We start from the raw sequence: 27,696 nt of genomic DNA, 5'->3' as shown, positions 1-27,696 counted from the left end.
TAGATGCCCCTACGGTAGATAAAACATGGAAAAGTATCCTCTTGGGGGACCTTCCAGTGGAGGAAACATGATAAAAGGCCCCCTATGATGGTCTTCCATTGGAGAAAACACGATGAGGGATGTCCCTACAGATAAAACATGATAAAGGGCCCTCTGGGGTGCCCTTCCAGTGGAGGAAACAAGATGTAGTGCCATATAGGCTCAACATTTTCTGCACAGCTGGTGCCTTTTTTATTTGTTTTGTTGGCCCTGCCACACCGACAGCCTGAGTCTACCTCTTCTGACCGGCCCCTAAATTTCTTCCAAGTGCAGATCCTTGAGCAAAATATAAGTAGAGCTCTGGTTCATAATGTAAACATGGGAAGTGTGTGGACATTTTGCATTTACACACGAACACATCTACACCTCAGTCTATTTTTTGAATTGTTTGACTTGATGAGACCTGTTATTGGTCGCTGGCGCCCTCTGAGCTTTCACCTGCACTTTATTTTTTAATTTTATAAATTCATGCATCTTTGGGTGGCACAAATTAGGCAACACGGGCCCATCCATCAACTGTGGGCGACTGTGGCTCAGTGGTCGAGCAGGTCGTTCAATCAGAAGATCAGCTGAGGCGCCTCTAGTCATGTCAATGTGTCCTTGGGCAAAACACTTAACCCCAAAATGCTCCCGTAGGCTGTGCCTGTGGTGTATGAATGGGTCAGAATGATTAGATAAGTGTTTGTAAGACCATTTACCATTTACTCGTGAAGTGCAGTCGAGGTCCTGCTTTGAGTTCCACAGAGTGGAAACAGGGGAGCTCGGCTACATTTAGATGGCGCTGAGGACAATTTCCTGATAAGGAATGTAGGGCAATTAACAGCAGCAGCCTGGAGGACATGGATTAAGAAAAAAAATAAATGAAGCAGGGAAGAACAAAAAAGGGAACATGAACTATTTATCCCTCTTGACTTTTCACACATGCTTTTGTACAAAGAACCCAAATAACAGATTACATCTTGTCCAGCCATGTTTTTTTAATTCAACCTGGTGCGAATTCAAGAACTCTAAAGTGTAACAGTGTCCACATACAGCCCCCCTTTGAAAAGCTTCAGGCTCTGACCACCGAGCTTCACGAGAACACGTGACAAAAAGTGAGCGTTGGTGTGTTTCATGGTTTCAGTATCCAGTGTGGAAGAGTTTCTCAGTCCATCTTGAAGTCATCAAGGTTGGAGAACAGTTTGGCCTTTCACTCCCCCCCTCCACTGTTTTCTGCCTGTTTTCTCAACCACTGCTGTTTCCTACACCCAAGGGTGGGTCTGTGCATGGCCTCCAACCGAAACACCAGCATGACCTGCCTGCCAGCATGCCAACACACACACACACACACACACACACACACACACACACATCACCAGGCTACCCAAAACAGCAGAAAGGTCAACAGACAATATCATACAAGTCAAGCTACAACTGAGAAACATTCATAATATGATAGAAAGGAGAATAACGAAAGTGAATACACTAAGAGCAAAGAGGCAAGGTGGTGATTATTTGGGCAAGCACACCTGCAGTCTGCAGAGTAAGAGAGAGAGAGAAAGGAAGTAAGACAGAGAGAGGGGGAGAGATAACAGCAGAGCAAAGTGGAGAGAGAGAGAGAAAGAGGAGGAGCAACAGAATAAAGAGAAACACAGAGGCAGAGAGCTCCACACACATCAGTGAGTAGCTGTGAGAGAGAGAGAGAGGACATACAGGGATAAGAAGACGCAAAGAATAGAAGAAAGAAAATAATCTAAAGAACAGAAAAAGACTTAAAGAAGAAAGTGAAAGGCCGAGGGAGTCGTTGCTCAGTTGGGAACCCATCCAGCAGGCTGCAGTTCAGTCAGTTCAGAGACTTCAGTTTGTGTCCAAGTGAACGGACCAAACCAGTGTGACTGTGCGTCTACTGGGAGGACGGACTGGTTTCTACCCGCAGTGAGCAGACTGCCAAACACCATGGCTGACAGTGTGAACGAGGAGTCGGATTATAACCCGGGGAAAGATGAGCTGGACTGGGGCTACGAGGAAGGTAGGCCGGTGCTGGTCTTCATCAGCATGTGGAGGGATGCTGGGAAATATGGGGTGTTGTAAAAAAAGTTCAGGGTCCAGATGGGTTTAAAAGGGGTCTTAACCAAAAGCATTATTTTCTTACTGTGTCGGCCTGTTCATTCTATAGGTGGAGTTTTGTCTGTTTTGCTGGCCTTTCTTAAAGGTTACTCTAATACATGTAACTTTTTGCTGTTTTAAACAGTTGTGTGGGTGTTCCTCTGCTGTACAGATTTACATGAAAGCAGCTGGAATAGTTTGTTTGGAATAAATATAAAAAGGTCGAAGAAATACAAAATTGATACCATATTTTTAATAATTTCCATAGTTCCTCAGAATTATTGTTTTTGTTCTGTAAGTTTGCCATGGGGACGGCTTTATGTACTCCAGTTCCCACAAGCCTTATCGATCATTGCTGATTTGCGCATTTCGTCATTGCAGTGAACAAAACGCTGCACCATAGTTACGGAATTCATCCAAAATTGAATCCAAAAGAGACAAATTTATGCTTCCTTATATGCTTCCTTATGCAGGGTCTTGTCTAGATGGTAAATCTGAAAAGTCCTGCAAGACTTGCTGTCGAGGACCTGTCCTAACCTTAACCATTGGAAGGTCAATGCCAGACCTCAACCATCTCGCGAGAGTTTAGCAAATGGAGGTTTACCATCTCTGACATGACCAATAGCTTCCCTCCGCCATCAGTGGCAAACATAACAGAAAAAGCCAGTCACTGAAGTTGGACTGAAGCAGCATTCTGGAGCTTTCTGGGTATAATTGACTGCATCTCAGCACAATCAGGGAGAGCACAGAGTCTCAGGGTAAGCCTGCTTCTGCTTACTCTCCAGCCGTTTAGCCTGGTTTACAGTCAAGGAAGTGTGCCAGACAGACCTCATCCTGCAGCACTGGACACGCATAAAGCCTGTTGAGATACAGGCCAGTTCAGGGTCTCCAACACCAAATAAATTCAGGCGACGCAGAGCAAAAAGCTTCCTAAAGTCAGCATGCGGTCCTCTTGACTGACCCAACGCAAGTGAATGTGGACGGTAACCCCCAGCACTCCGATGGTATCACAGACTGCCAGTAGATTCTGGTTGAGGATAGTGTCAAAGTTTAAGCTCCGTGATTGGGAGTTTCTTGCCGGAGTGCATACTGGGAGTGGTAGTTACCTTCTCACTTTACATTTAGCCAGGCTTGTACCCTTTTCCGTCCAAGAGCCAGATATTTTTTAACACATCTCTTGTGCTGATTATTCAGCCAGGAGAGCTTCATGCCCATCCAAGCCGTGGCAATGCTCCCCATCAGTCACGTAACATTGTGGGACCTTTACCTGTGGGACCAAGGCTTTCTGAAACAGCTCCTCTCACTTTGTGACTCTGTAAGGGCCTCGCTGTCATGTCGTTCAAACGCCACGCTCTTTCTTAGATAAAACAATGCTCCTCCAGAACCACAGAAGACATTTTTCAACTGTTTTCACAGGCTGAGTAATACTCCACATGACACGTAAGCTTATCTTTACGAGATACAAGATCGGAGTGAAAGGAGACACGTCCAGTAGTGGCCAGCCTTACCTGGAGCTGATTTATGTTAGTCCAATTCAACTTTTCCACACAGGGAAAGATAATCTGGGTTCCAAGATGTTCACTGACACATAAGTACATGTGAAAGTTCAAAGTGATGAGTAAATATAAATTGTGTTGGTTTGTTCTGTCTTCTTTCTGCTGCTGCATTTACTGAGCATCGAGGGATGCACTGTGATATTGAGCTGTGAAATTCTCACTGTGAGTATACTTTGTAGGCATAACATAGACATTAATGTATGGCTTGCAAATATCACATCCGTGTCCTGAGGAAACCTTTTGTACTAAAAGTAATCTACATTCTAACTACAGGGAAAAGTAATGGGATGTTCCATTGACACAGATAATATGTTTAAAGTTTTGAAATGATTTGAATTGGTTACTCCTTACATGCTATCGTGCAGAGAGCCATATTGTGCATGGGAGGTTAAAAGCTTTCTGCAGGACACTTGATATTACAAGGTCTTCATTAGAATGTTGGAAGAACTGACTTACAAACAATGAGTTGCCATTGAAGATAAAAGCAAATAATGACAGAATACAACAAATAATTTATGATTTTTTGAAAAGACCATACATACTATTTATGGAAATACATTTGGAATACATTTTAAAGTTGTGCTTTTAAATTCCGAATAAAAAAAAATTCCTGTGGCAATAGTTAAGTTATCGTAAAAACTCCACACAATGATATGATATGAATTATCAACTAAAGTTCAGTGAGAGGACACAGCTCCACCAAGACTGGACAATGTTTCTTTTTCTTTTTATAAAAAAAGTATTTGGAAGCTTTTGCAGTAATCTGCATGTGAATCTGGATCTGCAACAAAATACTGTTAGTGATGGAAAAGTCATGTTGATTTTTTGGAGAATGTCTAAATCCTGTAAGTATCTGAGTTTCACGGTGAAACTTAAAGCGAATCTGACCAGTGACTGACTGAAAACAGAATTTTGCTTCTGCCCCCTGGCCCCTAAATTATTGATTTGTGATAATGGAATATATAAATAGAATTGACTCGTGCCCGTCAAGTGCTGTCCTCTTGAGGTATACTGCTAACCAACAGACAAACGAACATGACAAAGGTAACTCAGTCAGCTGCGTTGGTTTGTTGTGGCCACAGAGCATGAGTCAGTGTTATCCAAAGTTAGTCTGGCATTTCACTGGTTTAAGTCCCCACTTTACTCATTGCATTGGTACCATTTCGAAAACGTATTTTTTTTTATTTTTTTTTTTAAAGATGTATGGATGAATAATATGGCTATTAACTGAATGAAATAGCCGTGACTGCAACTCAGTTCATTGTTTTGGTTCTCTGGACCAACCAACAAAGCTGGAACAAAGCCACTTCTACAAAACTGTGTGGACCAGAACTAACACAAGCTAACCGAAAACAAAATAATTGACAATATCGTTTTAGTTTTATGGGAACGTCATTTTTAGAAGACCGGGTATTGTAGTCATAGGATAAACATCAAAAACACACAGTTTATTTATTTTTCAATTGCAGGTCAGTCGTCCTTTGCTGGTTGGTTTGTCTCGCAGCCATCTCAGGGTGATGGCTTTCTTGCTAGGAGGCAAACTAAATATATTCTTCATGTGCCAATAAGGTTATCTAGGATTTTGGCAATTTGTGCTAATATGAATGAAAAAGATAAAGGAAAGGTCTATAAAACCTGACATCCAATGAGGTTTTGTCTGCACTCCTATGGTGAAGACTTGTAGATGCACGAATACATGAAGAACCAAAAGCTACAGAACAGAAACATACCTGAAGTAGGTTGTGGCTACGTCTCAACAACCTGACTTCATTTGCTAAATGCAGTATTAAATCATGTTTTTTGTGATACAGTAATAACATCATGCTGGCAAGTACATTAACTGACTGACAATCAGTCAACCAGGTAGTCAGTAGTTGTATATGGTTTAGCAATGTGATCTAGCACCTTCCCAAATAAAACTCATTTCTATGTCCCTACAAGCACATACACACACACACAGCACAGTTGTGTGTACTGTAGCTGCACTGAACCCCTCACTGCTTTTAGTCAAGTGTTGTCATGGCTCTAGTTGCTGAGGAAAGAGGGAATGTGACGGGTCCCCTCACCCCTCTCTGCTATGGAGAGAGTAGTCAGCCTGTCTGCAGTAGAGAGGCCTCCCGGGAGGAGTTGAGTACATTTTCGGGTTTACTGGTGTACTGGGCTTTCTTGAACGCGATACTCTCCACCAAAAGTGTTCGCTTCCTCTTTTTAAAGACACATTGGGTTCCACACACCTCACAATGTTCTCATTGTGCTGTTAGAGTGATTGTGGTCAGCAAAAAGCTGAAGGGAATCTAGACCAGTGGGCACCTTAGGCGTCACGTAGTATCACTTTCTCTACTCTGCTGTGCTTCTTCACTCTGCCAGCACAACAGACTTTAAGTTGATAGCAACCATTCTAGACTCATAAACTAAGACGGTGTTCACACATTATTTAAAAAGATATTGCAATATCTCAATCTCTCATACAAATATACATGCAACTAACTGTCCCAGTTAGACAGGCTGACCCTCTTTCTGCAACCACAACCTGCTTACATTTGTTTTCAAGCACTTACAACTTGCTTCCCTTCCTTCTCGGTCTTTTCCATTATGTCACAAATAATTTCTCAAAGGTCACGAATAAACCGCTTTCACCTTTACTTCACAGGAAACTTAAATGCACAACAATAATTCAACTCCGTTGTTGTCAAGTACTCACATATCACATTTATTGATTCATCATCCAGGTTATGTAACAGGACAGATAATGATGTACTTCTTATTTTCAAGAGTAAATAGAGGAGGAACCTCTGCAGCACTACACAACATAGTTAAACAAAGAAACCTTGTGTTTGCAGAAACTCAACACTTGACTAACTTTACTGTTTTTCTGAGTAAAATCATAGAAACAATATCAATCTAATCTGTGTGTTTAATGCAGCAGCATGGCTCTGTGATATGTTTAGACTAGCTTAACACACAGACTTGAGGCAGGTGGAAACAGCCAGCTAGCTTGTTAGCGACTACAAAACGTCACTGAATGTAGACATTGTGTGTATTTAACATTTATGTAGAAATACAAAATGAGACATAGTGCTTTAACAAGCGGTAAACCGTTATTAAGCTAGCAATAACTGGGCCTTGTGTACTTTCGTGACCCAGGTGACTGTTGTCGTTGTAGCCTGACAAGCGTTCTTGCTAGCATGATGCAACATAATTGAGGCAGTTTTAGAGCGGTTAGCTAGTTGGTTAGCTTTCCTTAGAACATCCTCTTTCTCACTTTTGACAGAAGCAAGCTATTTCCACCTGTATGTCTTTCTGGTAAGCTACAGACCTAAAACACAACAAACTCACAGAGCTATTTCTCTATTAAACACACAGAAACTACATTATTAATTTTAATTGTATGTATTTTTGCTCTTGTTTAAGGTTCATCTTTTGCCACGACAAATTTGAGTCTATCTACAAATGAAGCTTTGACACTTGACTTCAATAATATGATGCATAAAGGAATAAACAGTATCTACAATTTGTCCTTATCCATTTGTCAATTATCTAAAAAGTGATCAGCGACTGTTTTGATTACTGATAAATTGTTTAAGTCACTCTTCATGTAATAATGCTAATTACCATGTTTAGCCCAAAACAAAATGAAACTCACCAAGCTGTCTGCCCGTGTGGCAGTGGCTGAGTAGCGACAAATAGCTAACAGAACTACCAGTGTCTGTACTGGTAGTTCTGTTAGCTGTTAGCCAAACCCTCTGTACAAAACACTAAAAGTGAGCCAAACAGCTCAGACAAACAGTGTTCTCACTTGCAGGCAGTCAGGCAGGCAGTCAATGGCAGTATAAAACAGGCAATAAAGTTGTTTTCAGAAAGTGTGAGTCACCGCAACTACGAGAGGTCCTTGAGCATGGAGCCATAACCGGCCAGCCAAAATATTATGCAGTCTGCTGCAGCAGAATGCAAGATCAGCCAAAGACGGACACAGAGGTGCACACTTACTCTGGGACACGTGAGCAATCGCATGATCCTCCTGACAGAAATATTAATCATAAATTACAGCCCAAAATTAAACAGTTAAATATTTGCTTCACTTCAACCAACTACAAGTGTGAAATGCTACTTTAACGTCAGAGTAATAATCTAATGATATACTTCTAGTATAATATAATATATACAGTATATGTATATAGATAATATATGTAGTATATAAACACTCACAGGTAGACTTGCTCTGGATTGAGTACATTTACTTTTGATACTGTAAAGATATTTTTCTGATAATACTCACATACTTTTACTAATGACCTAGATAGATATGGTCCATGTAATGTGTTTGTTCGTGTGCCTGTTTTCACTTATAGGTGTAGAATGGGGACTCCATTTCCCATCAGCCAACGGCGAGTACCAGTCTCCCATTAACTTGAACTCCAGGGAGGCTCAGTATGACCCGTCTCTCCTGGACGTGGGCTCATCACCAAACTACGTGGTGTGTCGAGACTGTGAGGTCATCAATGACGGACACACCGTCCGCATCATTCTCAAGTCCAAGTCAGGTAACTCCCAGGAGACAACCTGTCAAAACTCTACTTATTGTTTAAAAAGTGATGAGAAAGTAGTGGGTTATTGGTTGGAGACACATTCATGCACGTTTATGTAATGTGTGAAAACAAGAATGAATTTAGCCCACTGTAAACAACCCTCTTTAAAATGTTGATTATACTTGTTAAGTTTTAATGTCTTCTCGATGCAGTCTGATGAGGTACAGTATGATATGAGTATTTATGGCTACTTCTATGTACATCACATCTACAAACATAAATGTGTGAGACATACATGAACACACATTATAGACCATTTCCAACTGTGTCCAATCATTAACATTCTGAATTAAACACATTGTTTTTCCCGGAGCTGATGATGGAAGTAGCTGACGAGTGAGCCATCTCGCTTCCTTCTCATCTCTGTTAAGAATTGCACATTAGCAGTAACGAGCGAGATGTAAGGACCGAGAAGTGACTTCTGATCGCTTTGATTTGTCTTCTACTTCCTGTGTATGCTTGCCCACAATGCCCTGGGTTTTCTGTGCCGTTGTCAGTGGTTACCGGCGGTCCGTTGCCTAGTGATCATGAATATGAGCTTCACGAGGTTCGGTTCCACTGGGGCAAGGAGAACCAGAGAGGATCAGAGCACACTGTCAACTTCAAGGCTTTCCCTATGGAGGTAGAGCAAAGACGCAAACACACACACACACACACACACACACACACACACACACACACACACACACACACACACACACACACACACACACACACACACACACACACACACACACACACACACACACACACACACACACACACACGTACATTCAAAGCAGACCAACAGCCTCTTAGAGACTAAAGAAATAGTGTTCACATGTTTGGCCTTGTGGCATTGACATTTGTCCTTCAGATAACATCGTAGCTTGTTGAGTCCTTGTACACAGAACCTGTTTAATCTTCTCTAACAAGTAACACTTTTGATTCTACTGTTTTTCACAGGCTAAAATCAATGTCTTTATATGTGTCTAGGTAACATTTAGATTGGGGTTGTGCCCATCTATATGTCTGAAAACTTTACACCTATAGCCTCGATAAAAAGCTCAAATAAATATATATGTAAATATATATGTATATATATATATATATATATATGTATATATATATATATGTATATATATATATATGTATATATATATATATATATATATGTATATATATATATATGTATATGTATATATATATATATATATATATATGTCACGGGGCATGATGAGGACTCAGACGCAGACAGTCAGGTGTAGTGCAAAAACTCCTCCGAGGCCGAGAGTCAGAGTCCACAACCGGGTGGGTGGAGGGGGTCCGGAGGAGGGATGGCCGGCCTGGCAGACTGGGGAGACTGAGGGTCCGGAGGACGGAGCTCTGGAGACTGGGGGTCCGGGGGTCGGAACTCTAGAGACTGGGGGTCGGAACTCTAGAGACTGGGGGTCGGAACTCTAGAGACTGGGGGTCGGCACTCTAGAGACTGGGGGTCGGCACTCGAGAGACTGGGGGTCCGGGGGTCGGCACTCGAGAGACTGGGGGTCAGGAGGACGGCACTCGAGAGACTGGGGGTCAGGAGGACGGCACTCGAGAGACTGGGGGTCAGGAGGACGGCACTCGAGAGACTGGGGGTCAGGAGGGGAACTGCACTCGAGAGACTGGGGGTCAGGAGGGGAACTGCACTCGAGAGACTGGGAACCAGGAGGGGAACTGCACTCGAGAGACTGGGAACCAGGAGGGGAACTGCACTCGAGAGACTGGGAACCAGGAGGGGAACTGCACTCGAGAGACTGGGAACCAGGAGGGGAACTGCACTCGAGGGACTGGGAACCAGGAGGGGAACTGCACTCGAGAGACTGGGAACCAGGAGGGGAACTGCACTCGAGAGACTGGGAACCAGGAGGGGAACTGCACTCGAGAGACTGGGAACCAGGAGGGGAACTGCACTCGAGAGACTGGGAACCAGGAGGGGAACTGCACTCGAGAGACTGGGAACCAGGAGGGGAACTGCACTCGAGAGACTGGGAACCAGGAGGGGAACTGCACTCGAGAGACTGGGAACCAGGAGGGGAACTGCACTCGAGAGACTGGGAACCAGGAGGGGAACTGCACTCGAGAGACTGGAGATCGGACGGGGAACAGGGCTCCAGGGGCTGGAGATCGGACGGGGAACAGGGCTCCAGGGGCTGGAGATCGGACGGGGAACAGGGCTCCAGGGGCTGGAGATCGGACGGGGAACAGGGCTCCAGGGGCTGGAGATCGGACGGGGAACAGGGCTCCAGGGGCTGGAGATCGGACGGGGAACAGGGCTCCAGGGGCTGGAGATCGGACGGGGAACAGGGCTCCAGGGGCTGGAGATCGGACGGGGAACAGGGCTCCAGGGGCTGGAGATCGGACGGGGAACAGGGCTCCAGGGGCTGGAGATCGGACGGGGAACAGGGCTCCAGGGGCTGGAGATCGGACGGGGAACAGGGCTCCAGGGGCTGGAGATCGGACGGGGAACAGGTCTCCAGGGGCTGGAGATCGGACGGGGAACAGGGCTCCAGGGGCTGGAGATCGGACGGGGAACAGGGCTCCAGGGGCTGGAGATCGGACGGGGAACAGGGCTCCAGGGGCTGGAGATCGGACGGGGAACAGGTCTCCAGGGGCTGGAGATCGGACGGGGAACAGGTCTCCAGGGGCTGGAGATCGGACGGGGAACAGGGCTCCAGGGGCTGGAGATCGGACGGGGAACAGGGCTCCAGGGGCTGGAGATCAGACGGGGAACAGGTCTTCAGGGGCTGGAGATCAGACGGGGAACAGGTCTCCAGGGGCTGGAGATGAGGCTCCGGGCAACCGGAGTCCATAGACTGGGGCTCAGGGGGATAGACTGATGACCCAGCGGGGTAAAGGGCTGGAGGTCGTTGCAGCGCGGAGGCGGCAGCGGCCGGGACTGGAGGTCGCTGCGGTTCGGAGACGGCGGCGGCCGGGACCGGAGGACACTGCGGTTCGGCGGCGGCCGGGACCGGAGGTCGCTGCGGTTCGGCGGCGGCCGGGACCGGAGGTCGCTGCGGTTCGGCGGCGGCCGGGACCGGAGGTCGCTGCGGTTCGGAGACGGCGGCGGCCCGGACTGGAGGTCGCTGCGGTTCGGAGACGGCGGCGGCCCGGACTGGGGATAGCTGCTGCTCCGAGGCGACAGCTGGAGTCGGCTGGATCGCCGACCGGACACAGGGAGCTGGAGTCGGTCGAACCGCCGACCTGACACGGGGAGCTGGAGTCGGCTGCGCCCCAGCGGGAGCGGGGAATAACTGCGGCCCAGCGGGAGAGGGAGTCTGGCCCTTCCTCTGCCTCTGTCTCCTTCGAGGTTTGACCGGGATGTCCATTAGGTCACGGTCTGCCTTCTGGACACCTCGAGGTTCTCCAAAGGCCAGACGGGTTCCCATGAATTGTTCATACCAGTCGGGGAGACGACACTCCATACTGTGGTCTGCTGAGTCCATCTTGGGCCAGATCATTCTGTCACGGGGCATGATGAGGACTCAGACGCAGACCGTAATCTACTACTGGATATAACTGCCTTATACAGCCTAATCTGTCTGCTTAATGTTTTTATTATACACTACGGTGTAGTGCAAAAAGGGTTTTTAATGAACCAAAAACAGGGAATCCAGGGACAAGACAAAAGACGAGGGGGAAAATCCGGCAGGAAAAGGCAGAACAGGCAGACTGGAAAACCGGGAACAGGACGAGCAAAACGGGCGGGTTGGATGGGAAACAAACACAATGATCTGGCAGTCAGTGAGTGAAAGACAGGGGTTTAAATAGTGACTAGGCAGAGTGAACAGGTGAGACTAAATGAGCTGATGAGGTGAGTGTGACTGGCAGGTGCACTGAATGAACTGATTAGGTGAGTGAGGAGCTACAGAAAGAAACAAAGACACAGAACACACAGGGCAAAGCCTGATCGTGACAATATATATATATTTTAAGATAAGTCCCAAGGCAGCTTTCAGTCTTATCAAGTATAGCTCTGTGGTCTGGTCTGATAATGTGTTTCAGGGTAGAGGTTTTCCAATCGATTCTCCACAGTCACATTAACTTGACATAAGAGTCCATATAGAAAGCCATCATTCACCCCCAGCTGATGGTCTCTCACTCTCTCACTTACCACTGTTCTATACACCTGTTAATAACAATGGCCTCTCAAACACAGGTTGTGTTCTGTTGTCTCTGTGTCCATCTTTAGCTACATCTGATTCACTGGAACAGCACTCTGTTCAACACTTTGGAGGATGCTCTTGGGAAGAAGAACGGAGTCCTCATCATAGCTCTTTTCGTGCAGGTAAAACATCCACATCAAGAACCAGTAGGCTGGCATAGTAACCAGATAAGGGGTTGGTTTTAACACAGTTCAACACTGCCAGATCAAAATTCACATTTGACAAAATATACACATGTAACCTGAATGTGCGCATATTGCGTCCTACATGTTTTTTCCCAATATATATATATATACATATATATTTTTACCAATATACAGTAAATGTATGTAATAATGTAGCCTACACCTGTCTTACCATAGAAAAAAGTAATATTGTTTCAATATAAATTTGTGCGAGAATGTACTGAGAATGTATTGTGTCCCAGAACCACCCTCCTCTATAGCAAGCTATTCACTTCTTTCTATTGTATTTATAACATCACAAGCTACAGCATTTGCTTTTAATGTGTGACCGATATTGTGTATTTTATGTTTTTAGTGTATTGCTTTTATATATAATGATTTTAATGTAAAGTGTCTTTGAGTACTCTGAAAAGCGCTATATAAATAAAATGTATTATTATTATTATTATTACTACAGCATGCTGGTTAATGTCAACCTGCTAACGACATAACCTAGCTAGCATGTTGCTACCACTAGGAGCACTCTGCTCAACCCACCAATCAACAAACCACACAATTATCCTTTGCTACTCCACCTTTGAAAGCTACAAAGCATCCTGTCTACACGTCAGCTAACAACATGCTAGCCAACAAAAGAAACAGCTAAAACAGTTCAGCTAACTAGCATGCTGCCTGAGCCAACAAATAGAGCTACCTCAACTTAGCAATTAACAAAGCACACACAGCTGTCTAATTTTACGAGCTAATAACAGCTAACAACATGTTAAGCTGACTAGCATGCTGCCTTCACTTGCTTTTTAGGAATTTAATTGTCGTTGGTATTATTTGAGTATGCTAGTTTGTATTGAAGTGATGCAAGCATAAGCTTTTATTGGGTCTTACATTTTTCCTCTATCATTTTCATACCAGGTCATAAAAAAGTAAAAAAATTCTGACAATGCCTGAAACACTTTAAATGTAAGCTACTTAATATTAAACATACTGTATGTTTATCTACCACATACGTGTGTGTCAAAATCCTTCAGTTTGACAGGGAAAAAAAGGTTAAAGAAATTGTCATGAGAATAAGAAAAGTGTTGAAACAACCATGTTTCAATAAGGAGAGAGTTGGGATTAGATATTTATTTGCTTTTTAATTTCTTTTAATAATCCTTTATTAGTCCCGCAGCGGGGAAGTTCTCTGCATTCAACCCATCCCTAGTATATATAGGGAGCAGTGGGGTGCTGAGAAGCGCCCGGGGAGCAGTTAGGGGTTCAGTGTCTTGCTCAGGGACACTTCAGCACAGGACACGTGGTAGCCAAGGATCGAACTGCCAACCTTGCGGTTACCGGACAACCCTCTCTACATAAGATACATTTCAGTACAATTTATCATCAGAATACATTCGAGACAAACTGAGACAAGATCTGTGCGACAAATTTGAAGAAAATAACTAATGCTACATTTATTCAATGTCAGTGTAATGTAGCCTCCAATTGTGATTGTGGTTTCATTAGGTACAACTAACTGTAACTAAAGCAGTTCAATACAACAGTCCAGCAATTAATCATTATGAATATTACCATATATTGTATTACATATATAACATATAATATAATGAAAATTTCAATTTCCTACCCTGTTTTTATCAAGGAGGGTAGAATCAATGTAAATACAACTGCCACTGAGTGGAATATATTTGAGAAGAACCACCCATCTGTGCTTGACACAATATTTTTGTAAAAAGATTTTGAACTTTTTGAAAGTAGGCCTATCTGCAGGCTTTTCCCCCTCCATGTCCCTCAGTTTTAAAAACATTGACTCTTTCAGCACGTCAGTGTGGCCTTTAAGTGTTTTTCCTTCCTGGGATTGTAAGATTTGTTTTGCTAAATGAACAAACAGGTTCATTCCAGATGAGCTTGAACCATCCAGTGTAATAATATAAGTCGGTCTGTGAAAGGAGTTGGAAAACACGTCCTGTAATATTCAGATGAAATGAGGACTTTACTGTTGAAATGATCCTTAGTTTCTTTAAACAAAACTTCTTTAAACAAGGTGGGAACTTTAACTCCATCAAACCTCAGAGAATAACATCACTTTGAGAGAGATCTGAGGCACCAGTCCAGTGAGAAGACACCTTGCAGAAGTCACCTTCTGGTTTCACCCCAGACGGCCCTGACCTCCCGAGGCCACAGTCAACCGCACACGTCCTGTTTTTGACAGCTTCTTTAGTTTCTACTTCCTGCTTACTTCCTGTACGGATACGGCAGATACAAACTAAGATCTTCTTAAAGCTCTGTTGACGTCTTTTAGGCTGTTACTGATAAGATACGTCGATAAGTCCACCAACTGAAACCCGTAACGCTTTGTTTTTATCAGATCGGTAAGGAGCACCTGGGTCTGAAGGCCATCACTGAAGTTCTACAGGACCTGCAGTACAAGGTGAGATTAAACCTGAAAAAACAAGGACAAGTTTTTACATCAGATGAATAACCCCACTGTTAAACATGCATGATACATTAATACAATCATTTCTGTTGTGTTGCTGTCACACCATCAGGGAAAGAGCAAGATAATCCCCTGCTTCAACCCCAACACTCTGTTGCCTGGTGAGCAGAAAACCTTTTTTTATTTCAAATGCATAATGAATATATAAACATAAGTTTTAGATTATACCGCCATAGTTGACCCAAGCTGGCAGCCTGCTGGGTCTCAATCATCCTCTCATCAATTCATTCATTCTTAATGCCAGTCTTTACAACGTGACTCTGACATGTCACAGAACAAGGAGTAGAACCGTGAGACAGCACAAACGTCCTAATCAAGTCATGAAAACTCACCTCCGTCCATCATGTTAAACGGTTATTACTTTAAAATGATGAACGGTAGATAGATATTTAAGCAGGGACTTGTTGTTCCTCCCTTTGTCGTGAGAACCCTCCTGCAAATATTGCATTTGGCAGTTGTTTGGCGAAGTGCATCCACACATAACGCCGTCCTGCACCAGGTAAACAGTGTTAGCTCTGTCAGTACTGTTGCCATTGTTTGCACTGTTAGCACAGTTAGCTGCTAGCCGCTGGCTCAGCCGTGGAGGCAATCCCTTAATCACAGATATCCTCTGAGTTTCTAAATTAGCCCCATTAATGAATCTAGGTATTTTACCGAATTTAAAACATAACCCGCGAGTGGAGTCCATCCCTAGTCAGTGACATGCATCACATTTTGAAGGACGGTGGCTAATTTCAAGACAAGGGGTTCCCGAATCGCCAGAATCCCCAAGCATAGTATAACAAAATGATGCATTTCTGGACATTTGATCATTTCTGTACATTGTGCTAAGTGGAGCACCTACTCTACCCACCTTTTAATTTCCAATTGTATCAGTGCTAACATGTAAGCTAGTCTCACCATTTCAGAAAATTGGATTGTTTATTAAAATGCACAGCTGTAGAATAAAATATGCTTTCACCAACAGATTTTTGAAGCGTTTTATTTGACATAAATTGTTTAATCTGCCTCCAGACCCTTTACTGAGAGACTACTGGGTGTATGAAGGATCTCTGACCACACCACCTTGTAGTGAAACTGTGACCTGGATCCTCTACCGCTACCCTCTCACCATCTCACAGTTACAGGTAAAACATAACTACAAAACAAAGTACCGCTGTATATATTTTTTTTAAAGTTGTATGTATTAAGCATTTTGTGGCTCCAGAAGGAGCTGTGTGAAATCTGATAAATGTCTTGAGTCAGAGAGAAGTGAGCTAGTTACCAGACCTCTGTATTAGCCCGCTGCTCATCTCTGCCTGAGGCTAGATGTAGCTGCTGCTAGCATGCTGCATGACACACATGAAAAAGGCCATATCTCTGGTTTGACGGCATCAATACTGATATTACTACCAGCTATGTTAAAGTTCAAAAGTACTCTTTTAGGTTCCTTTTGCCATATTAGGAGTGTTATAATCAGCTTGTAAAGGGGTTACTCATGACTGCATCCTGTCTTTCATTCCTACCTAATTAATATATATTTTATTAACAATGGGTTTAAATGACCCATTGTTGCAACAGACTCTGTTCACCTCAGCCTTTGAGTATTTGAGCGTCTCTAAACTCATTGTGTTGGTTCTCTGCGTTCAGTGATGAAGCTCTGATAGAACCACTGTGCTCCACCTGCTCAGCAGCAAACAGACAGACAGACCCGGTTAGAGACCAGCTGGTGAACAAAGTGCAGCATTTAGCAGCTGAAAGGAGACATTCATCAGGTGGACAGACACTTGCACAGTACTCAGATCTTTTACTTAATTAGAAGTAGTAATGTGACACTGTAGAAATACTCTGTTACACGTAAAAGTCCTGCCTTAAAAATCTTACTCTAATGAAAAATAGCATTTGCACAAGATATACTCAAAGTACATAAAGTAAATTATTATTGATCCATTAATGTGTTCAGCACTTTACTGTTGCAGCTGGTTAAAGTGGAGCTAATTTGAATGAACTAACATATTTTATATATTACTTTACATACTGCTGGGTAGCTTACCAATCCCCCACTTAAGACCAATAAAGCCTTATTGATATAATTTTGAATAGTTTATGATATAGTTTTGATCGAAGATCTGTAAAGTAACTAAAGATGTTAGTGCAGTAAAAAGTACAATATTTGCCTCTGAGATTTGGAGTAGGAATAGAAAGTAACAGAAAATAGAAACAAGTATAAATACTTCAAATTTGTACATAAGTACAGTACATGCCAACATGTACTATATCAACTGTGTACAGTGAGATGAAGATATAGTTGTCTTTTCCAATATCCCTGAGGGAAAAAGTAGCGAGCAGTAAAAGTGATGTAATCAAGGATCATAACTGCTCACCATAGCAACAGTAAGGTCGTCACTCACGTGACTATTTTATACAAGCATGCAGCAGTCAGCCTGGCTTGAGCACTGCTCTCTCTTTTTCCTCAGTTCAGGCTGTACATGTGATCAATGCCGGGCCCTTTAGTGGCCTTCTTACAACACAGGAGCGCTGACCTGAAGCCCTCTAGCATTCAACACAGAACATGAAGCCTCTACACCCACCGACAATCAATGAGCCTGTCACACTGCCTTGGATTCAGCCTCTGCCTGACTCATGGTTCTCTTCGAGGATGATGATGGTTAATCCTCTGACATTTATTCCAGTCTTTCATCCATGCTGCCCTCTAGCACGCTGACCCTTTGAAATGCTAACAGGGACAATGACTCCCGGCTGTCCTCCTGCCTCAGGCTGTGTCCATTCAAATGTGGAGGACTTTACAACATTCCACAAGGTTTTGTACGGAGATGATGCACATTAATCATCGGCAAGCTTTAGGCACGAGGATTCTTTTTGATTAAAACGGTTCAGATGCTAATTGTCATAGTCACATGTGAGCCGCTCAATTATTTAAAAAATAATTTCAATAACATAATTGTTGAATTGAAACCACTTGAGAGGCCCAAAGAGGAAAAACTACTTCAGCAAGAAGAAACCAAAAAATTTGACAAAGTTTTTTGCATTTTTCTACGTCAAAGGCTGACACCCCTCGGACAAAACTGAGACAACTGCAACCCCCAGACACCGACCATCTACTCCCTCTGAACCTGAGGACTTTAGGGGATGTAAACAGGAAGCATCATGTGGCCATGCAGGCAGTGAGTTCCACTGCTGGCTACAACTTGAGCCCGTTTCTTAGCCTTTATTTTGTCAAACTGGCACCATTTAGTATGTAGAATTAGCTATTGGCAGTTCACCGAAGTACAGACAACTATCACTGGATTACTTCAATACAGAATGATTCTTAGGCAAATTCTGGCTTTATGAACTTTTATTTGTGATGAATCAGATATAATCAGGAAGCGCAAGTCAGAATTAAACTTAAAGTATGTATGTCTGTATGTTCAGAGTTATTCATTAATAGCCTCTTTGAGCTATGTCACTGCAGCAGCAGGTCAAATTATAATATATATCATTTGTTTAATCTGAGCACCAGCTGCTGAATGAACACAAACAGCAGAAGAGTTGTAAAACAGCAGGTCCTGCTTACCTAGAATACACGTCTCCAAACATCCGGCTATCATTGGCTGCTAAAAGAGAGTGTGTGTGTGTGTGTGTGTGCACAGTGCATGCAGGTATTCAAGTGTTTCTATGCCTACAGGCTTTTGCACTTTGACAGCGGGCTATAAATCTGGTTTCTGTTAGCCAACAGCCCGACAGCACAGGAACTGTCCTTTGTCTTGGCCAGCCACTTTACAGTACATGCGTGTAAAAGCGATAGTATCAGTGGTGGTTTACAAGTGAACGGGAAGTCAGATAGTGAATCCTTTCCGTCACAGTTCTGAATGCAACATTCTGGTGTGAATAAGAAAACAAGAGATGTTTCTTGTAGCGCTGGGTAAATATAGGTTGCTTGCTCAGCCATCTGCCATGCTTTCTTTAGGCAAACATCAGGAGCTGAAATCACCAGAAATAATAGACTGACAACACATTCACTGAGCTTTCACAGCTCTGAAAGCTGTCACATTCTCACATTTCTTTCCCACACTATCATTATGTCATTAAAGGGTCTTTATCCACCATTAGAGACTCCACATGGGTCCCAGTCTGCTAATTCTCCCCCATGCAGGTTCCTTTTGACAGCCCGAGGAAACCCTGAGTGTAGAGCAAATGTTTGAAGTCATACAGAGGACTTGAATGATCCTGTGTATCTATATGCGACCACGGGCCACGGCAAGGCCCGGATTTGGTTTACAATTTTTAGGGTACACCGATCCTTTACTACTGGCTCAAACCAACTAAAAGCCCACAGATCCTCTATTGGTACATGTGGCGGTAAATGATGGACTGAGACAGGATTCCCCCAAGATTACAAAGTTTATTACAGCAAAGATTTTAAACAGGGTATTAAAAACACAAGGAGTCCATTCAATCCAATAGATCCAAGACAGTAAAAGGTATATGTTCAACATACTTCGTGTCATAAATTACAGTAAAAGAGGAGAGTGCCACAGGATGAATGGTCGTAGCCGCAGACAGAGAGGGGAAAGTAATACTGGGACAGAGTACTCACCACGCTCCGGTGCCCCCACCCCCCACACACACACACACATCAATCCTGATACTGTATGTGTGGAGCCTTGATATATGGAGCTGCCACCTATAGTTCGGCCTCTCAAATTAAATCTTTCCTCCTCTGCAGATCGAGGAGTTTCGGAGGCTGCGGTCCCATTTCAAAGGGGCGGAGCTACTAGAAGGGAACGATGGGATGTTGGGGGACAACTTCCGTCCCACCCAGCCGCTCAGTGACCGGACGGTTCGCGCTGCCTTCCAGTGATCTTCGCTTCCCACTGCCGACTCAGAAGAACTGTGGCACCTACAAATACAAGAAGGTAACAGTGTCACAATGAGTTCTGCTCCGTGCTGTTTTTAACATGCAGTGCATCAGCTGGAGTAGCTTCAGCCCACTTTAACAAAAAAGTATTGTCCTGAGGAGAAGGTCCAACGCACATATCTACCCTGTTCTCCATCAATGAATCATCAGATTACGTGACATTGCAGTAAACCCTTGATATATAAATGTAAGTAAGGAGCTTTAAAGTAGCAGCACTTGTTTTGGTTGTTGTTAGCGAACACTTGCCTATCTACACATCCAGCAGACACAGAGCAACATTAGCATTCATTTGAAGTTATTTTGCTTCCACCCGATGAATGTAAGTTCGATATTCACTCTGCTGCTTAACGCTCCACGATGCTCACCAGCTCAAGTTGTTCGCATTCACTGTTTGTAATCGTACCTTAGAAAAGTAATGCACTATAATCTGTATATAACGGACTTAATCAAGAGGCAAGATCTGCAGGGCTGCCTCTGAGGAAGTCAGGTGAGGTAGTATAAAGAGTGTAGAAGTCTGCTTAAGGGCAAGGTTGGGTGGATGGACGGGTCAAACCAACACAGAACTGTCATCAAGGAGATTGCTGTTCGAGTCCCGCACAAAACCAAGTCAATGTTGATTCATTTCAACTCACTTTTCTTACGTAACGTACGTATGTGGTGTTAGCTAAGAAACAAACATCCTTTTTTTAACCCAACCATCTTTTTCTTAACTTAACCAAGTAGTTTTTTTGCCTAAACAGATCCTGCGCACTGATTGCTCGTGTTGCTGGACATTATAGGAGAACACATGGAAAAAAACTTTTCGTAAGATGTCTAAATTTGCGTCCGTTAGACCGAAACAGTAAGCTGAAAATTCTACAATGCTCCGTAAAGTGATCATTTGTTAGTATTACTTTACATGTAGTCACTTAGTCCATTGTTAATATAAAACATGTATTAGTGCAGCTTTAATTCACCACCTACATGAGACTAAATCTTAAGATATGAGTCAAATAAATGTATAATGAATAAAAAACACTGTTCTCTGTGATTTTAGTTAGTTCAGCACATTTCCTCTCAAGGAACAGTCTTTTAATGGAACTAGGCATTCTGTCCCTGAGGTATCTGGGTCCTCTGAAACTACAGTGGAGTGGGTCAAGCCCTGGAAGAACTAACCCGGTTCAGTTACTAATCTGGGACAAGCCTATATGCAGTGTGTAGTGTACGGCCGGGTCCCAGATTCAGCTCAGCAGCACTGCGGCAGGAAGACAGAGCAGAACGTTTGGAGCTCAGAGACAGAAAAGACTTTCTGAACTTTTGCAGATAGTAAAACTTTGTGGTTATTTCTACATGTCAGCATGGTAAGATGTATAAAAACAGATGAGCCTGCAAAGAAATGCTGGTGTTGTTTTTATCGCTTATTCTTCTTCACAGTGTGACGCTTTCACATTACTATCAGTTGGCCTCGGTACACAACATAGAGTCAGCGACAGGAGGAACACAGTATTTTTCATGCAGTAAATCATCTCATTTGACCCTGCTGTAGCAACTGACTTCAACAAACCATGTCCTCTTTCTTTAAAAGGTGATCTAAATTTAGTATTGCACTTCCTAAATGTTGGGAGGCTTGCAAGAGACAGACGAAAAAAAGGGAGTCCAAAAATCAAATTAGCAGGAGCGGAGATATTTTAAATAATCCTTACTATGGGTCAAGCTCCAAATAAACTCTATTTACCGTAATTTAACTCAGTGGCATCTTCTGTTGTTGAGGATATTAAAGATGCAATGAGTAAAGCGAGAACTTTATTAAAAAATATTTTTTGTGTCAACAGAACATGATTACAGTGTAGGCGTTATGTCAAAGACGTCTGTGTATTGTGTTGCAGAGATTTGTACTGAAATGAGCATGCTAACCAGCTAGCCCCGGCCCGTCCTGCCTCGTAATACCACTTGTACCTGTAGAGGTCACGTTGAAGGAACAGGACGGGCGAAGTAGTCGTATGCTGCCAGGGAGGATTAAATGGAAATACGAGTCAGGAGTAAACTTCATGCTTCTTTAAACAAATGACCCCTTCACTTAGAGGTTCGCTAACCTCATTGCAAACATTATGATGTCCACTATACTAACTAACTATATCCATGAAGAGCAGGCCGACATAGTTTTTAAGACGTGATGCGAGTGAATATCTGAGTTGACCTCAACGCAGCTCATAGTAAAGGGCCAGAGTAACAGGAAGCTTTTGGGGAAAGAGGGAAAATTGAGGGAAGAAGTGTGTTGAGAGGAGGGAGGAATAGGGGCGCTGTGGTGAAGGGGAGGTGAGAATGCCAGAGGGATGAAAGAGGAGGAGACAGAGGACTATTGTATATAGTGTAAACGGATACCGATCTGGTCCCACCAGCACAAACCCACCTGAGACAAGACCTGTGAAGGAGAGAGAGGACGAAGACAAGCAGAGAGGAGAGGAAGCTGGAGGTCGGACAGAAAACTAGCATTAAAAAAGGAGTAAAAAACGACTATCACCGGCTGAAAAGAGCAAATGTTGTTGTGGAAATAAAAGAACCTGTCTTGCAACTGTGTTTGTCCATCTGGCTGCCCTCAATGTGATTTAAGATAAATGCTAATAGTAGAATGCTGACAATAGGAAGGTTAAATGCTAATGCTAAGTAGGTATACTGTTTCCATGTTCACAAGTGTGTTAGCATGCTAACATTAGCCAATTATCAATAAATACACATTACAGCTGAGGCATTAGTCATTAGTTTTTATGGTATAGTGTGGTGCAGGAATGAGTCCTGAACCCTAGAAATGACTCAGCATTTTCACACTTCCGGTTCCCTTGTCTCGAAGTCAATGTTTTTTTTAAATTTGTTTTTGGTCTTCAAATAAGGTGTGGGGTTAACACAAACTTAAGAAACTTTAATGTTTTGTTCTGTGACATAAAATATTTCAGTGCTTTACTCATGAACTTTGAAGCTTTTAGGCGTCTTTAAAAAGGCGTTTGCTAAATGAGACGACTAAACGTCATCATAGCGAACCCTTGTTCGCCTTTAGCTTAGTGGTCTATCAGCAGACATCTTCTAAGAGAGCTGGCCCAGCTCAGCATATGACACCCCAGAAAACATGTTGGCATTGTACATTTTTAAAAACCACGGGATACGTTGAATGTTGACGTTTCTCAACCAAAAATACATTCCATAAATACTTTTTAAAATGTATTATTTCCCGACATACTGTGATTTCTGTGTGAAGCTTTCACTGCAAGGTTGTACAACTTTATAGAACATTATTTCCGTCCGTTTTAGGGCTAATTCAGGCTTTTTGAGGGACAACCATTTATTGTTTTGTCAACCATCCAGTCCCATAGAATAATTCCTGTAAGTGGTCTCAATTCATAGGCACCAGGCTAATATGCAATATTACAGTAATTTTACTGAGTCTGAGAAGGTAGTGGAACCTTAGTTAGGATGTATATACGTATACAGTATATCACACTTCATTTGACTGATGACTGGTGGTCGAGTGACTTCATATATAGCGCTGCAGATGGAAATATCAACTTTCATAGAGAAGTTTTGAACATGTTTCTCTTGAGGAGCTTTGAACTCTTTTCTTTCCCACCAGTCTGAAGTAAGTGTGAAAGTTGGAAAACTACATATTTAACAAAACCCAAGAGCAATAAAAGAGGTTTCACTCAGCTGTGGAGCACATCTGGTTTCTCTCCCTGTTTTCTTTTGATCTGATCCATATTTCCCTTTCTCTACAGGGGAGCAGGAAGACGAGGTGTGAGGAGAGGAATGGAACTAGAGGGAGACTGAAGGTGGACAAAGAAACTATTGATTGACTTTTGTGTGTGTGTGTGTCCTTTTCTGCATCACCTCTCTCCCCCTCTTATTCTTACTGTATATGTGTAACATCCTCCGTGTGTCTCTGTGTGTCCTGATTAGATGATAGGAGGCTTTACAGCCATCTCTGCTGTCAAAACAAGAGGAAGCATGAGCCACAGATGTATCTGAAAACACACACACACATTCAAAAACTCAATGTACCGTGAGACAGACTAACACACCTGCATAGCTGCATCCACGTTACGTGGATCCACCAGACCGTCGCTATGTGCTCCAGACTAAATGTGTTGTAGTAAAGCTGCTACAACACACAGTTTACACACTGTTTTTCTAACCTGAATATTTTGTTTTGATGAAAGGGAAACGTGTTTATATTAAAATACATTTACGAATCATAGTTGTAGTCGACAAAATTGCCATTAATGTGCCGGCAAATTCCGTCCGTCTTCGTTCAATCAGCACTCAAACATTGTCCCAAATTAGTTTGAAAGAGAGACTGAATAAGTAACAAACTAACATTTTCACTATTTACTAACCCTGTTTTGTGTCATTGAACGTCACACCAGAAAAAGAATAGAAAGGAGTCTGTCGCCAATTTTTGCTGGTTTTCCCGCGTAAAAAAACAAACTGCATATAAGCGCTGACTTTGGTTTGAAAAGTTATATAACATACAGTATGTTATACTTTTTTCCCTTTTTAAGCCCTTTTGCCAACCTCACCACTAGTTACCACTAAATCCTACACACTGCTCCTTTAACGTGTCCAATAAGGTGTAATCGATACTTCTTAATTAGCTTGATAAGACTGCTCGGTTAGGTTGTAATCTGGTGTTGAGGTGAATACCGGTGTGTGAGATCTAACTGCAGCTCCTCCACATCATCTCACCGCACACAACAGCTTTATTCAGACAAACTCACATTACATTACGTGTCCTCGGGGTAATGAAGTCCTTCAAACTCTCAAATTTCACACTTACCTCACCCGCTTACCTCGTGCTGTTCTCATTGTTAGCGATAAGTATGTAAAGACTAGTCCACCGGACATCTGTTCAAACTGGTGTCTTTTTCGTGGCTTTATCCTCTAGGCTCCCCCTCCAGATTCTCCATGACAGTGTTGATAGTCCCTGAGCCAGTTTATTGTCTTAAGAATGTAGTGTTGAACACTTTTCTCCTTTTTTAAATAAAAACAGTTCTTCACAAACTTTGGACTATTAGCAGCTTTAAACGGCATTGACATCAGTCGAACACTACTCTCGTCACCCCCTTCGTATTGTTTCAGTAGCGGGGAGGGTTACAAGCACTGCTTTTGTGTGTGTGTGTGTGTGTGTGTGTGTTTGTGTGTGTGTGTGTGTAGGTTATATTACCCCATTCCCACCTGGCATTATAATGTGATCTGATTCTGGACAACGTTTTCTGGATAAGGAAAAACCAAGCAGTACCCTCTGGTGCTGATAAATGAAGCCAAAAAGTGTGAATCCCTCAAATGGCCACTTGAGGCTCCAAAAGAAAGTCAATCCCTGCAGACCTCCATGTTAATAACAGGCGGCAACCTCCGGTTCAGCTGAGTGAAACCAATGCGGAAGTGTCTTGCATTCTCTCTGCTGACCAGCAGGGGGCGTGACTCCAACTGTTGCAAAAATGATGATTGTATAGAAGTCTATGAGAAAAAGACTACTTCTCTCTTGATTTATTACCTCAGTAAACATTGTAAACATAAGTTTATGGTATCAATCTCTAGTTTCAAGTCTTCTTCAATACAGCATGATGTTCATTTAGTACATTATGGTCCATTTAGAGTCAAATAGACCATAAAGCAGGGTATGTTTTAGGGTGGGCTCACTGTTATTGACAGGTCGCTGCCGCTACCAGAGACGTGGCCAGCGTCTCTACATCACTCAGGCACTACCAGGCTGTAGACACGTTTACAGTAAACGTGTCTACAGCCTGGTACAAAAAACGGTTTTGTTCTCTATAGATAACTTTCATGTTCATGACATGGGTGTGAATTTTTATAAAACTCATCTGTTTAATTTATACAAAGGTTTAAAGTTGGACATAATTGAGGGCGTGGCCGCTTTGAGTGACAGGGTGGTGCCGTTTCAGGCTGCTAGCCGTGACACTAGGGCCACCTCAGCTCCACCGACGATCCACCCGTTTGTCCATTTTTAGAGCCATACTGTGTCGTCAGTGACATCCGCTTTGAGCTTCACAACGGCTCCTCAGAAATCTGTGGGTGACGTCATGGAGACCAAGTCCACATGTTATACAGTTTATGGGAAAAAAGCCCAGTAGAAGCTACAAGTAGCAGTAGCTAGCAAAAGTGATTCAGACATAAACTACATCTATTTGATCACAATGCGGCCACAAACAAGATAAAAAGAACACATTTTAATACCAGGTGTGAATGGGCCTCTGTGTGTGCAATATTTAAAAGGTACATACTGAGCTGAAATAAACTGTGAGAACTGATGCCTGTTACTGTAAAGCAACAATAAACTACAACACTGACTTACTAAAAACAATGAATGGAGTTTTTTTTTCTACTACTTCGACACGGGACACATTGCATCCGAGGATCGAACCGGTGAACTTACGGTTAGCGAACAACCCTCTCTACCCAGTAAGCCACGGTCGCTCCCATTACCATGAACCAGCACCAAATGCGGATTAATCCGTCGCTGAAAATAGTCCCCAACAAACGCACCAATTCCTCCGGTTTGAATAATTTGAAGAATACACATTGTGGCCAGACTTTCTAACCAAATGACACCTAGGTGCTACTTCAGGCTCCCAGCTGTGTCGGCCCCTTGAATGACCAAATGCCAACTGTGTCTCCTTCCTGCAGGTCTGAATGTGAATGCCCCCCTTCCTGGCCTTTGTCATCGTCTCCCCTTACCTTTGTTTTTCAGTCTTTACATAAACACACTGCTCTCGCTCCCTGCATAAAATGCTTCTTTCTTCATTTGTTCTGGGTCAACTCACCGGCTCAGATCTGCTCTGGGTCTGTGAGGTCACCAGTGTGCCGGCATGCTTTCAAAAACTCACAACACCACAGCAGCTTCTGAACTGGACTTGAAACAACAATAACAACAATAACAATTGATAAAAACTACAGTGCCCCTGTTCTTCTTTAAAAATGAAATGATCCATTTGTGAGCTGTATTTAAAGATTTATGTCTTCAGTAAGAACCAATGCGCTTGTGGCTCAGGGTCACAGAGAGCAAAGGGAAGTCAGAAAGTATTGAGAGACGCACTAAGTCTTTGTTGGTTTGGTCTGTTCGTGGGATTACTGGACACAAAAAGAAGAATATGGAGTAACGCCTGCCTTATCCTTTGAGCTGATTTGAAGACAGGTTGTGTTCAGTCAGTTGAGTCTGGCTGAGGGAGTCTAACACACCTCAGGCTTGTTCAAATATTTGAAGCCAAATTCTGGTAGCTCTATGGAGGTGTGGTTGTTTGGTGGTGTTTACTCTGCTAAATCTACCAGGACAAAGTTGGTGTTTATTCCAGTCATCTGTTAGCATTATTTGTCCTCAGCTCTGCTCAGCTGTCCACAGAGAGCATGAACAGAGGAGTGATGCAGATATTTCGACAGTATATTGTGCACATTCTCATGTACAGTATGTTCATGTAGAGTGAGATCTATTTATTTATCCATTTATTAAAACATGGACGGACTATTCATTCTCCCAAAACTTATTTGGAAAAGAGTATGGTCCAATATTCCTTTTAACTTTCTTTAACAGTTGCACTCACCAGCTATTACAATGAAACTATTCATCGATATCTCTTTAAACTCGGAGCGGCTGCCAGTTAACGATGATTCCAAAAATGTTCCATTCTAATCTG

The 27,696-nt window shown here is 43.0% G+C and overlaps 1 protein-coding gene across 1 annotated transcript; it reads left to right on the top strand.

Annotated features, from left to right (window-relative positions):
* The first annotated feature begins 1,688 nt into the window (after positions 1–1,688).
* ca8 (carbonic anhydrase VIII) lies at positions 1,689–26,369 on the top strand. Its single transcript, XM_076078213.1, has 9 exons — positions 1,689–2,047; positions 8,030–8,221; positions 8,764–8,888; positions 12,477–12,572; positions 14,995–15,057; positions 15,176–15,224; positions 16,138–16,250; positions 19,832–20,021; positions 23,767–26,369. Exons 1-8 carry the CDS (start codon positions 1,975–1,977, stop codon positions 19,964–19,966), a joined length of 846 nt encoding a protein of 281 aa, XP_075934328.1. The 5' UTR covers positions 1,689–1,974; the 3' UTR covers positions 19,967–20,021; positions 23,767–26,369.
* Positions 26,370–27,696: the final 1,327 nt, after the last annotated feature.

The sequence above is a fragment of the Anarhichas minor genome, unplaced genomic scaffold (genome assembly GCF_050575085.1).
Source record: "Anarhichas minor isolate MPS153535 unplaced genomic scaffold, ASM5057508v1 ptg000006l, whole genome shotgun sequence".
Lineage (NCBI taxonomy): Eukaryota > Metazoa > Chordata > Actinopteri > Perciformes > Anarhichadidae > Anarhichas > Anarhichas minor.
The sequence above is the reverse complement of the archived record's forward strand: the minus strand, read 5'-3'. Positions and strand labels throughout refer to the sequence as shown.